The following is a 13,299-nucleotide window of genomic DNA, read 5'->3' as shown; positions in this document are numbered from 1 at the left end:
CTTTCCGAAGAACCTAATAGAATAAACCGATACCTTTCGACAAAGAGTTTAGGCGTATCGTGTTTAATTCGAGGAATCGACGTGGAATATTCTCGAGGATACTCGAGAGAAAGGAAACGAGAATCGTACGGTTTCGGTGCGGGCACGGTGTCGTCGATAGACCACGATAGATACGAGAGGAATAAACGAACATAACGCGAATAGTTCGAAACGGAAAGAGCAGAAGCGAGAAGATCGATCGAAAGTAGTCGAAGCCGGTAATGCACAGACTCGCGCGGTAAAGAAAAATTCTACTTATAACGGCGTCGCAACTTTCTCGCCGGAAGTGATGCGTCGAACGGCCAGGGGGGGATCTCGTTCGGAGAACATTTCGAGATAAAGAAAACTTTACGGTATATAATTACATTTCCCGGTATAGAAAGTTCCGTTAAAGTATCTTCCGAAGTTCGTCGTAGACAGCACGCGTATCCACTCGCGATTTCGTGGTTAAGTTTCTATAATCAGTTTCTCAACTCCGTGGCTTCGAGGGAAAAGTCAACAAGCGTTTGATAGACTCGAAGGAAACTTTATCGCGGACAGGGTCGTGAATAAAAAAAAAAAAAAGAAAAAAACGAAATACTTTTTCATTTCGATCAACGAAATACATATCCCTGTTATTTTCTTTCCGATCGCGAAATTATTTACCGGAAATTATTCACGGTTGGCGAATCGCGAACAGGAGTATTACGTTTTTATTTATTTATTCATTCATTTATTCATTTACTTTTGTTTCCACATCGTCGCGATTTCTCGAAGCAATGAAGGAACATTTTCAAATTCCATACTCACTTTGCAACCTTCGCAGCTGGTCACGCCGTAATGATAACCGCTCGCTTTGTCACCGCAAACTCTACAGGCCACGAAACTCTTCGCGGGCGTCGAACTGTTCGAATCGGCGGCCGCGTAGTGTTGTTCTGGAAAACAAAACAGGCAGCTACGTTACGTAACGTGATCGACATCCGTAGAACTGGGTAAACGTTGCGCTGAAACACTCCCAGCCTCTTCGTTCAAGCAAGATACCCATATGGAAACTCTTAGCATAGCGAGCCCGGGACGAAAACACACAGCGTTCATCGTTCCCCGCGTTCGATTCGTCGAACGCTTTGCAAGAGTGTTCGAACACCGGGAAGTCTGTATCTTTTTTTTTATTCGTTCGTGGCAACGTGTTCAATTGCATCGAATGGAAACAATCGCTCGTTAACGCGTAAGGAGACATCGATCGTGAAAACTCGCCGATTGTACGTTCACTTTTTCGAAATATATCGAGTTAATTAATCGGTCATTTGTCGGACGTGGAATCGTTTCTCGATTGGATATTAAATCGCACGGTCTGCGCGCATCAATATGCATGCCACGAACGCGCACAGAACGAATACACAAGAAAAATATGAAAATTGCATTATAGAATAATTTCGGGGCGATGTTTCGGTCTTGGATAAAGCAATTTCAACGGTTCGGCGAAACGCGTGGACAATTCGCCAAGATAGAATTTAACGTACAAATGGCTCAATTTATTCCGATTCGCAATAGCGCAACGACAGCGCAATGAATTCGCAACTGATTGAATTTGGACGTACGAAATAGGTTCGCTGTTTCCATCTTCGAAAAATTGAACGGGTCAAATTCGAAGGGAATTTTAATAATTCGCATTGACACTTTACCGATTGGTTCGTCTACAATATCGTCTACTTCGCGATTTTCTCGCTGAATCGAATCGGGAGACATTTCGAGAAAAGGAGCACGCTCGACTTTCAAAAAAGTTACATTTCTAATCTCATTCCGTTCAACGATCCTTTCGATTCTCTCGATCGCGTTGAAACTCGGAACAATTCAATATATTTCTTAGTTATAAAATGTCTCGCGAGTGGTCCCTCGGAAGACCTTCCCTTATCTCGCATGCATTCTATACTCGATGGATTCAATCTTACGATACACCGTGTGCTCGTGCGCTCGTACCAGCAAGACGAAACTTCGTCCTTGCTCGGCGCGAATCGTGCCCGAAAACGCGTTCGCCGAAACCACGGTGGCTCCCTCTGTAAACAGTTCGTTGCGGTGCGTTCCACGGGTCCCTGTAGCGACTAAGTTCGCGTTGTGATTCTCGTCCCCCCCTTCAGCGCTCCCCGAAAAAATAGAAACTATCGTCGTGCGCGTAGTTAACGGCACACACGATCGCCCGATGGAAAACGGTCCGCGACGTAGCCGGGAACAACGCGCAAGAAGAGGAGCGGAGAGCGCGGGCGCGTGAAAAACGAGAACCCCGTTCGCGGTGTATCCAAATGGAGACAGGTCGCGAGACGGTGGTTAGAACGTGGCGAGATACGTTCTCGTTGCCGCGCTACGGTCGATCCTCGATGGAAAAAGGCAAGGAGGAAGGTCTGGGTTCCCTACGGTGGCCGCGAGGGACACGTTCGGTCATGGCGGCTTCTTTCGTTCCGTTCCGCGGTAGGGAGGGACGGATCCGTTGCATCCATAATGCAACGACGACGCGAGCGGGCAACACACACGGAACGGACCGTGGAAGGGAAAAGGCCTGGAAACAGCCTCGGCACACGGTGGTGTTCGGTGTAACGGAAAGGCTCGCGTCACCGTTACGGCCAACCATCGGGGCCCCGGGGAGGCTCAGGGTAGAGGGGGTGGAGGGGACGGACGGAGGAAGATCGCCCGCGAAGCATCGGAGGCAGAGCCAGAGCGAACGAGGGGAACGGAAAGAAAAAGGAAGAAGGAAAAAGAGGCGAAACGGGGCCGCCCGCAAAGGGAGAGAGCAGAGGGAACCGTATAGGAGTAGTCTGCAACATTATATATACCGTTGGACTCTCGTGAAACCCCTGCCAGAAGACGTCGTTACGTGCAATAGCGGCTACGAACGGAGAGAGACCGAGCATCGATGCGAGCCACCGAGACGGAGCGAGTAGAGAGAGGGGATGGGGAGATGGTGCACGACCCGAGGATAGGCGACTAGTGCGCGCCGCTCGAAAACAGACAACCACGAGGACGAACGCGAGAGACAGCGCAGGGTGGACCGGTGGTGGGGGGTACGGAGGGCCGGAGTGTGGTTGATTGCAGCGTCTGGAAACCAGGGGGGCCTCCCCCTCCACCTCGACCGATCCCTTCGTTCACCATCCGTAAGATCCGCGGCGACTGCACCGGGCAACCGAGCGCGATTTTACGACGCCCGGGTAACGCGCTCGGGATCGAACGGTATTCCGTGCACACCGACGACAACGACGAATACGACGCGGTTCGCGTTCACTGGATACCACCCCGTTACTCGGACCCCCGTATTCCCCACCACCACCACCACCAACTCGCCGCGCGAGCCTCCCTTTTCCAGGACGCCGGAAACGCGTTCGCCCCGGGACGAGAATACGCCGCGGTGGAAGTCCACTTTGCTTTTTACGAGAACGATCCTAGCCGGTTTCCTCGGTAACCGAGACGTTCGTGTCTGGGTCCTACGGGACCCCGTTCTCGACACACCGGGGAACCGTGTACACGCGCGCCACTCATCTCTACGCGATTCTTCGATCGGTTCGTGGATCGAGGATTCTCGGGAGAGGGACTTTTACGCGGGATTTTCCGATTCGTTCCGAAGGGACGGTTTCGTATGTGAATTGTATCGTTTCGTCAAGAGCAGGAAGATTTGTATTTTTTTTATTAATTATGAAAAACGATTTGGAGCGTATTCTGATAATCCGGTCGAAGAATATCGACCTTTTCTTGATCTCTTTCGTAGAAACCACGAGACTTCTCGGTACGGGGTTCTAGTGTTTATCCGTGTTTACAATACGTGGGTTGGTTCGTGGATGGTGGATTCACGGAGTGGGTTTCGAGCGATTTGGACGATTTATGAAGCTGATACTCGATGCGTTGGAAAGGATGTTACGGTTCGGTGGATGTACCAGAGTTTTATTCTATCAGGGAGAGATTGTTTAATGGGAGTAGGTGAGAATGTTTCATTTACTTCGAAGAATCTGTATTTGAAGGTCAAAATTGGGTTTTGGAGAAGAACCTGCACACGATCGTCTATAAAACGAGTGATCGAGTTCCTCGAAGATAGAACGAGCCAACAGATAGAATCTGTGAATTAATATCAATTTCAATTTTCATGTAAATAACTCTATGCTTTCTGTAATCGAAAACGTTCGATCAGATTGATAAAACAAATACAACTTCTCCTTGAAACACCACGCGGACGGTAATCGGTAAGATTACTCTCCTAAACAGTTACCCCAAACAAGGCGGATAACTTAAAATTAAAAAAGGATACGCTAATTAATATCCCGGTATCTCGAAGAAACCAGTTTCGATTTTTTCGAATCGATCAACGAACGATCGATCCGATAACCCGACGAAACGGGTATCGAACGAAACGATCAACCTCGAAGTAATCGATTCGTATTGATACTAAACGTACACGTATCGGTGATTATCGAATACTCGGCAATCTCGTGCTTCGAAACGAGTCGTTGCCGATGGGAATTACCAATTTCCAAGAGCAGCAACGAGGTATCGGTGGTATGTAAACAGTCGTGCCTCCCACCGTTGCATTGTTGCAAAATAAAAAAAAGAAAAACAGCGAGAGTTACTCTCCACGGTGGTACGAGCTCTGTACTCGACGAAACTGGCCGGATAATTAGGGGTGTCCCGATAAACGATTCAACAATGCGCGAGGGGCGCGTTCGCACGACGATACATTGTAATTTATTGCCCGTTCACGGACGGTCTGTAATTTCACGAGACGAAGGCGGAAGCGCGCCGCGTAATGACGTACACGGTGACCGTTCCACGGTGAGCCACCGAAGTTTTTCGGTGCCCGTTCATGGGAATTCGTTAAGGCCGTACCGTATTAACGACGCCTTAAACGGTCGTGCACGAATAAATTTGCTCGCGTTCCGAACACTTTTTGCACGCGCGGGGCTCGTTTCCGTCTTCAACAACGAGGATCCCCGCCGATGGTACTCGCGCGCCATTTAAATACGATGATGACTTTTCTACGGAGCGTGCGTCACGCGTGTATCACGGTACTCGATTTTTTTTTGTCGGTCGTTTGTCTCGTTGTGTCCACCTACGCAAATTGGAGATTCGAGAAGCGAGGTTGAATCGAAATCTAGCGGTGGTGATGGTGGTGGTTATGTGTGGTGTGTGTGTGCCAATTTTACAGAAAGACACACTTTTAAGTAGATCAAATCAGTGCCAACAGTTTGAAACTGTTATTTGAAATTTGGTCAAACATTGAAAATATTCTTAAAAGAATACTTTGGTTTTTTGAAAAATGTATTCTTATATTTGTAAGAATATCTCACGATTATTTTGAAACCTTTACTGTATGTATTTAAAGTATATTAATGAGTTTCTTGAAAGATATCGAAAGGTGAGATCTGTGATACTTGTGTGTCTTCATAGACACCTTATTAGTGTTTTTCGTTTTTGGAGGTAACGATCGTCGCGTAAATTTTGCTTTTTTTGTACCTTTTTATCGTTCTAACATTAATGGGGGTTATTTCGTGTTCCACGGTCCAGATTGTTAAGAACGAGCATTTTATGGAAATTTTCCAACGAATGGGATACTGTCCCCCAAAAAGGGTACGTCTGGAAACCCTATTCAAAGGGGATTAAGTATAGAGGATTTCACGCGCGAAGAATCCGAATACCGGATTCTGGAGAATGAAATATTATGAATACCAGGATCGAGGAACTTCTGTATCTTCTACGAGTAACATCCGATAAAGTTGCTATTGGAAAATTATTATCGCAATTGTCTTCGAGAGTTACATACTTACTTTCCGTATGATATGATTTATATCGCTCTGTTTACGTAACACAAGTGACTTTCGAGATATTAGTTACCTTATTTGAATAATTACATCGAGCAGTCTACTGTACAAACGTGTTCGTGTCTATCGATCTGTTAATTGAGTAATCATTTCCGGAGAAATTCAGGATGTTAAAGATTCGGCTTACTTTCGATATCTCGACTTTTGTGGAAGTCGAAAGACGAAAGAATATTTTCCAAAAAAGAAGAACGAGAAACTCAACGAACAATTAACGAGCCTCGTTTACACCGCTGTAAATTGAACAGGATCGATAAGAAGATGGTTGTTTCGACGAGAAAGTTATAAATTCGTTAACGAGACGCATTTCCTTGCATATTTATTTCTACCCTCGATAAAAGAACTTTTCTAAGGCAATCGGTCCGACACGAAAATTATTTACTGCGTTCTACGTAAATATTCTATTACTGTTATATATCCTGATTCTGTATAGAAACTAGTTCTCTTCTCGAAGCAAAGACGGACAAGATTCTCGGGAATGTTGACATCTTTCTCAAGAGCCTGAACCGTGCAACATTTCTCGCCACCAATTTTCTCCGTGTTCGCTCGGGGAAAGAGTTATGGTTCGGGCCCGGTTTCTAGAATCACCCCGTACAGCAAAAAGAAGCTACATCGGAGAAGAGGAACTACTCTTCCAGTGACGGATTTCTACCTTCTTTTACGGTACTTCGATTTCTCTGTCCTTTTAAATTCGATAATTTCAGCTTTTTCCGCCGGTGCGAGATCAAGCTGTACGATTTTCATTCCTCCGCGTGGAAAATTATCCCAATAAATCCCCGTACCCGGCAGAGCTGAGAAATTGTCCTCTGGAAGAAATTGAGAATCGTATCAGATCGGATTGTTCGGTCGGCTTTCCCCTCAGACAGGGTACTTACTATGCAGAGATTGTAAATTGACAACGAATCGAATTAGTCCCGCTTCGAATTTCGCGCGTTTTCGTTATTCGTTGAGACGAGAGATCACGTGCACGGATCTATCACCTGGCGAACACGAGGTATCGAAACAGAGCGAGATGAACGTAATAACAATTAAGGAGTCTTTGTAAAAAACAATGTCAGTGTCGAAAATCTAATTTTTCAGCAAAAAGATGAAATCTACCCCAAAAAGAATGGAATTTTCAATTTTGATATTATCATTGTTTTCCATAAAGAGTTTTCACTCATTGTCAAGAACAAGTATTATAATTAAGTAAAATTTTCCCGTTCGATCACCCTATACGTCCAATGCGCGCTTATTGCTTCACCAGATTTTTTAATAATTTTCTCACTGTATTGGCGATAAGAAATCGTAGGTTTAGAATTGCTTGGAACGTAGAACGTGTTCACCATTTTCTATATTTTCTGCGAATATAAAGATTCTACGCCTATGCATCTATGCATAGTAAATCCTCCATAATACGGCAATCATTTTTCGATATTTTTCCTCAGAGTGTGCTACATTTTCCCTCAAATCCGTGCTAAAATCACCTTTAACTTTATAAACAGAGAAAAGAATGATTGTCGCGCCGTGTCCACCATTTTGTACATTCCCCGCAGATACGAAGTTTCTACGCCTATGCGATGCAACCACTCAGCTTCCAAATACGTCTGTCCGGTGGGTATTGGGCGGAGCAAGGGCCTAATTTTCTCCGTGGTTCACATCGAAGATTGTCCCGGTAACTTACGATCACCGCATAGTAAATTCCCTTTAATCCGGCAACCATTTTCCTATCTCTGAACTGTACATACCGCAGAACCGTGATCTCCCGTAGCAGTCTGAGAACCGATCGACGTATTTATTTCTCTGGCCGACAACGAATCTCTCGCCCGCTCCTTATCCGCGTTCTTTATCGCCTGTATTTTCCAGCGAGGGCCTCGCGTCTCACCCTCCCCTCTCTCTCTCCCTCCTAATCGAAATGCAAAGCGCAGCAACGGTTCTGCGTCTTCGTTGGGCGCCGCGGCGCACTTTCACGCGCGATGATTGCCCGCTGGGGTTGCCCCGCGACCGTAAATCTTTACCAAGCCTCGGCGTATGTATATTCTATTCGTAATCATACGGTGCTTAAACATTTCACTTTAACTACGGCGCGGTGATATCCCGGCGAAACAAGCGCCACAGTTTCTATTTCTGCTTATAAATTCCGCTCGACCGAAGGGAACTTTCTCTCCTCGCGGGAGCACTTCGAATTGATGGACACGGTGTACGTGAGCGCGAACCAAACGGGAGGGCGAACGTGGACGGAGGGAGGAGGGGGACGGACAGTCGGATATATTTCATTCGGTTTCGAGTGAAAACCTCGCGGGATAAGATAAAGCGAATCCGCGAGCCACTTGGAGCGAAAAGCCTCCCTCCGCCACCTCCGTTAAATATAATATATATCGTTGGAACACAGAGGCTGCTTCGAGCGCTTTCATCTTCTCGTTTCACCTACGAGGAGAACCAAGGTTTTCTTTTTTTTTTTTCTCCTGTCCGCCTCCTCCTTGACTTGTTAATAATATCGATCCCTCCTCTAGCTCTTCGTTCTTCGTACCGTTGCGATCGTAAACACGATCTCTCCTCGTGGACTCGGATAGGTTAAACACGGATGTGGAGTCGGTTTTTACACATTTCTCGTCGCGTCTTGGGAGATTCCTTACGGGTTTGTTCGTTTGTATAACCTACTCGACCCGATACGTTGTTGCGTTGATCGTGCACGGTGACGAGATCGTCTGATAAATAATACGGGGTGTCTCGGGTGAAGGAGATGTATCCACTTGAATGTGTCCTTTGTTTCTCACGACTTGAAGAATCCTCGTGGAGAACCATTTGAACGGTTTTGAAGGAGGAACGACGCGGAGAGAAATTGTTCTCCAACCCCTTCTCATCTTTTTCTTCGTATATAAATAAGTTTTCCACCACCTCCGTTTTAAAAAATGTACGCTGTACATCTTTGGTTCTTCGTAAGACATTCCGTATCTCGAGGAGCAAACGTATGGTATCACAGAAACGTTTCTGAAAAAATTGTCCGGTACGCAAACGAACACTATATAGTATAAATAATTTTCTCCATCACCCTTCGTACCATGGAAAATTCGCAAGAATATTTCTTCAATATTATCCCTTGCTCGTGAGACGATCCATCGTGTCGAGATAAAAAAAAAAGACACTCTAGAGTCGGAGATAGAGCCATGTTGCAAAACTTTCACGGAAGAATTCGCCGAGTACATTGCACATTAGCAATTTATGGGACTCTAGTCTTGGAGCTCGAAGGCTGAAATGTGAAGAACTCTGACCGTCGCAGCTCAAAGTTCGAATTTAGTGACTTTAATCGTGACTCGAGCTCTTAAAGTGCAGGACTCGGACCTCGTTTCAACAACACTGGTGTATATTGTTGTGTGCACTCTCGCGAGGACAGGACACGCGGCTGGCTACTCATTGTTTTCACTATGACACGGCGAATCCACACTGGAAAATAGGTCGACACGTGGCCAAGCATTTACGTCAATGGTCCCTAGTATTTATGTTTCGAGACGACCGAGTTTCCATCTTACTGTAAGAATTTTTTTCCAATGTGCTCTTTTATTGACTTTCGTCAACCCAAGTACGGTTCTCAGATACTCCATCGATTAGTTCGTTTCTTATTATTTTCTTTTTATAAAACTCGACTCTATCTCTCGATTTCGAATGTTCTTCATCTGCATCTCAGTTGCATCTTAATGAATATTTTAAGAAACACCACGCGCCAGTCACTCGCACCCAATTACAAATTATTATGTAAATTGTATTACTTTCGAAAGGAATAAAGACTGCCTCAAAATGATTCGAAGATTATTATTATTATAGCATTCAAATAACAACGTTTACTGGATAAATCGGAGTTACTGGCCCCTTTAAACGATCAGAGTAGTAATAATATTGCACAGATAGAATTATTTCAAAGATAGATGGTCAAGACGGAGAAACTTTTGCACATACGAAACGAAACGCAACATCGCTACGTACTCGAGCTTCTGTTTGTCTTTCGTCGATTTGCAAACTCATCCCTGAATCACGATCTCGTTGCCAACCCACAAAAAGTTCAGTCGATCGCCAAACGTTTCTTAACGAGGTTTCGAATATTTGATACGAACTTTTTTCTTTGTTAACAATTCAGCATGGTAGTTGGCTCCCTCCGTTCCGAATCCGATTTGTAACGACAAATTTAATCCCCGCCGCTCGTTTCGTTAACAAGTGGACAAGAATACATTAGCGGTTGAGAAATTACAACAGCGTAACGGTACGTAGCAACATCGTTGCCTTATGCATAAAGATTAGGTGGGGTACGAGTCGCCGGGGCATTTTTAAAAGTCGCATTATCTCACGTGAACACCGTGGCGGTAATATATTTTTTCTTTCTTTTTCTTATTTTTCTTTTTTTTCACGCTCGACGAGGGTCGAGGTTCCCTCGAGCAACGAGAATATAAACATCGAGCTAATTAACCGATTGCTACATTCGACGATAAACGACCAGCTATTCGCCCTACGTGATCGTTGGCTGTCTCTCGCGAAGACGTTCCACCGACGGTCTCGTTAACGGGGTTCGACTTCGCTCTTAATTAACGTATACGGGAGCAACGAGTAGTCTTAATGTAAGAGAGAGAAGAAAAACGGAGAAGGAAAACTCGATACAGTGGCCCCCCTCTTTAATTAATGTAAATTGTGTCTTTCTTCGCACGCGAGCCCGGCCGTGTAGCTGTTTTCATTCGAACCGTGTAGCTGTTTTCAACGTCCACAGTTGGAAAAACATGGAACGCTGAGAAGCTCCGTTAGCTCGTCCAACAAAAAGGTCTCACGAGCGTGGAAATCGCTTTTAGGATAGGACTGGGTTGCGGTGTACGTTTAATGCGACCCGAGTATCGCGAGGTTCGTCAAAATGGGCTTTCGTTCTTGAGAAATTTCACATAACGTTTTGTTACGGATATAGGCAACGTTCGGTATGAACATTCCGACGAGTGACGATACGAGGATCGTACCGTTTGGCAAAATGAGCTTTTGTTCTTGAGAAATTTTACTTGAACGTTTTATCGTGGATATAGGCAACGTTGGGCGTAAACATTATTGTTAAGTCTGGCTTAGGCTTGGGTTAGGTCTGAGCTTTCGATCTTGAGAAATTTCATTTCGATGATTGGTAAAATGAGCTTTTTGAGAAATTTTACTTTTGGAAATTTCACTCTGAGGTTTTAGTATAAATTCTGGACAGTAGAAATATCATTCTGAAGTTTTACTATAAATTCTGGACAGTGGAAATTTCGCTTTGAAATTTTACGACGAACTCTGTAACACTCTCTTATCACACTGTGTACACGTGGACTACAAATTGTACTCGTTCTTATCCGAAAAACAATTTCCACGATCGGAGATTCTTCTTGTGAGTTCCTTCTCGCGGTAAAAAAAAAAAACAAAAGCTCGGAACGTTACCACCGTGAAAGGTCTCTTCACGGTTCAGCTGTCCAGGAGGCGATGTTCATCGCGATTCTCACGGGTAAAGATACGTCGTTCGTCGAGCGATTGAACGCTAGGTATCTCCGGGCGACGTTAATTGTTCGTTGATCATCGGTTGTTCGATCGCTTCTCTTCACACGGCGGCTATTAACCAGTTGAAATTCGTTCGGCAATAACTGTAGATTATCAGTAGACAGGAAACAGGAGGTCTGCGAGAAGACAAATTTATCTGCCACCTGTACCTACGTGCCTGTTATTGCGAGCCAATCGCCACGGTGAGCAGATGTTGACGTTTCGGTCTTCATTAACTTTTATCGAGGCGTTCGTTGCTTCTTTAATTACGAGCCGGGAATTCTCATTGAAAATACACGCGTTCCGTTACTTCTTCTACGAAACATCGGAGCCACTTCACTTCACTTCACTTCACTCGACTTCCCTTGTTTCGAGCTTATTAAATACATTTCGTTTAATGCTCGCGCGACAGTGAAACGCGTGTCTCGTTAAGAGGGTACCTAGCGAAATATTCATTTTCCGAGTACGTTATACCGAATGTCGCTACACGCACAACGAACACGGACAAATCGTTGAAAGGGAACATCTGGTGCAATTAAGACGAAAGCGCAGTTGCGCTTTATCTGTGCATCGTTGCAGTCGAGAAGAAAGCGAAGCTTATCGCGTCGTACGGACTTTTTCTTATATTAACTTTCTTTTCAACCGTAAAGGAAGCTGGGGAAAAATTTTTCTCGGTACAATCTATATAATTTGAGGTTAGATTTTAATTACGTTTTCACTACCTTTGTATTCTTGCTCTACACTCAAGTCGGGGAGTTCGTTGTACAATTTCGAGACTGGTAGAAATTTGATCGAATTCTATTCGAATAAATACTCATCGAACAATGTACAAAAATTGCTCGACAGTGTCACCGTACTTCTCTCTAAAAAAATTCCTGAATAATTACTCCAAATTACTTAAAACCACTCTAGATAATTACTTCTTCGACACGAAACGAAAATCAACGGAAACATTAAAATAAATCTACCGATGCTCCTTACGAGCTACGTATTTCCTCTTTTTCCAATCTCTGCTCGACCAGTTACAATTTATCGTCGAACTCCTGACCAAGTCCACTCGTTAATTATCCACGTAGCTGTGTCCGTTCGCTGTATTGTGGAAATCGGATCACCGTGGAGGACAGCTGAATGATTCAAAGGACAAACGAAGGTAAGACGGGGTTTGGGAAGGAAACTACGAACAGGTAGACGCGAAAGTGTACCGAAACTGGTGTACGAACTCGTTGGTCCGAGAGGACCCGGTGGCGCGGGTAGTTGTATCATTACGACCTACTTCGAAGATACAAACCGGAGATCATGAACGGAACAGGAGGGAAAACGAACGAGAAATGGGGAGGGAAGATGGTGAACGAGGGGGTGGGCGGTGTGCAGGGTGCTCGGGTCGAGCTTACTTTGCTCACCGGGTTCCGAGTAAGCTTTCGAACTCGGCCGCTCAAAGCGCTCTTGAATATATGCAAGCACTCTCGCGAAATTTATGTATCATATTCCCGAGGAAAGGAAAACTTCGCGGCGCTGTTTGCCGAGCGTATGTGCCGGAGAAAATAATATTTCCCTTCAACGATCGACGACGAGAGGAACCGGTGGATCCTCGATAACACGTCTCGTCTCCTCTCGTCTCCTCTCGTCTCGTCTCGTCGTCGTTTGGATATTCGAGGACGAGTTTCTTCCTTCCTCTCATACGTGGAAAACTCTAACCGTGGAAATAGAGACGGAAATTGGGCCGAGTAATTCACGCGATCGTTTCGCGTGATCTTCATCGGATGGATTTTTCGCCAGTGTTTACGCCAGGGTAGAAAGACTAGCTGAAATTCGTGTATGTACGAGTTCGAATGTACGAAACTCGATGGAAGAGGAGATACCTTGGGCATGGTTTTGATCGGGGCAGGGTGAATCTCATTACACACTACGCGGATTCGAATGC

General features: G+C 45.1%; 1 protein-coding gene across 2 annotated transcripts in view; it reads right to left on the bottom strand.

Moving 5' to 3' along the window:
• Positions 1-13,299, bottom strand: part of LOC143152708 (ecdysone-induced protein 78C-like) — a 172,516-nt gene that overhangs the window by 33,307 nt on the left and 125,910 nt on the right. For both annotated transcript variants that reach the window (XM_076323101.1, XM_076323102.1), the window contains exon 2: positions 829-953. In XM_076323101.1, the coding sequence (XP_076179216.1) occupies positions 829-953 (125 nt within the window). The remainder of the gene's footprint in view (positions 1-828; positions 954-13,299) is intronic.

This window comes from Ptiloglossa arizonensis, chromosome 11 (genome assembly GCF_051014685.1).
Source record: "Ptiloglossa arizonensis isolate GNS036 chromosome 11, iyPtiAriz1_principal, whole genome shotgun sequence".
NCBI lineage: Eukaryota > Metazoa > Arthropoda > Insecta > Hymenoptera > Colletidae > Ptiloglossa > Ptiloglossa arizonensis.
The sequence above is the reverse complement of the archived record's forward strand: the minus strand, read 5'-3'. Positions and strand labels throughout refer to the sequence as shown.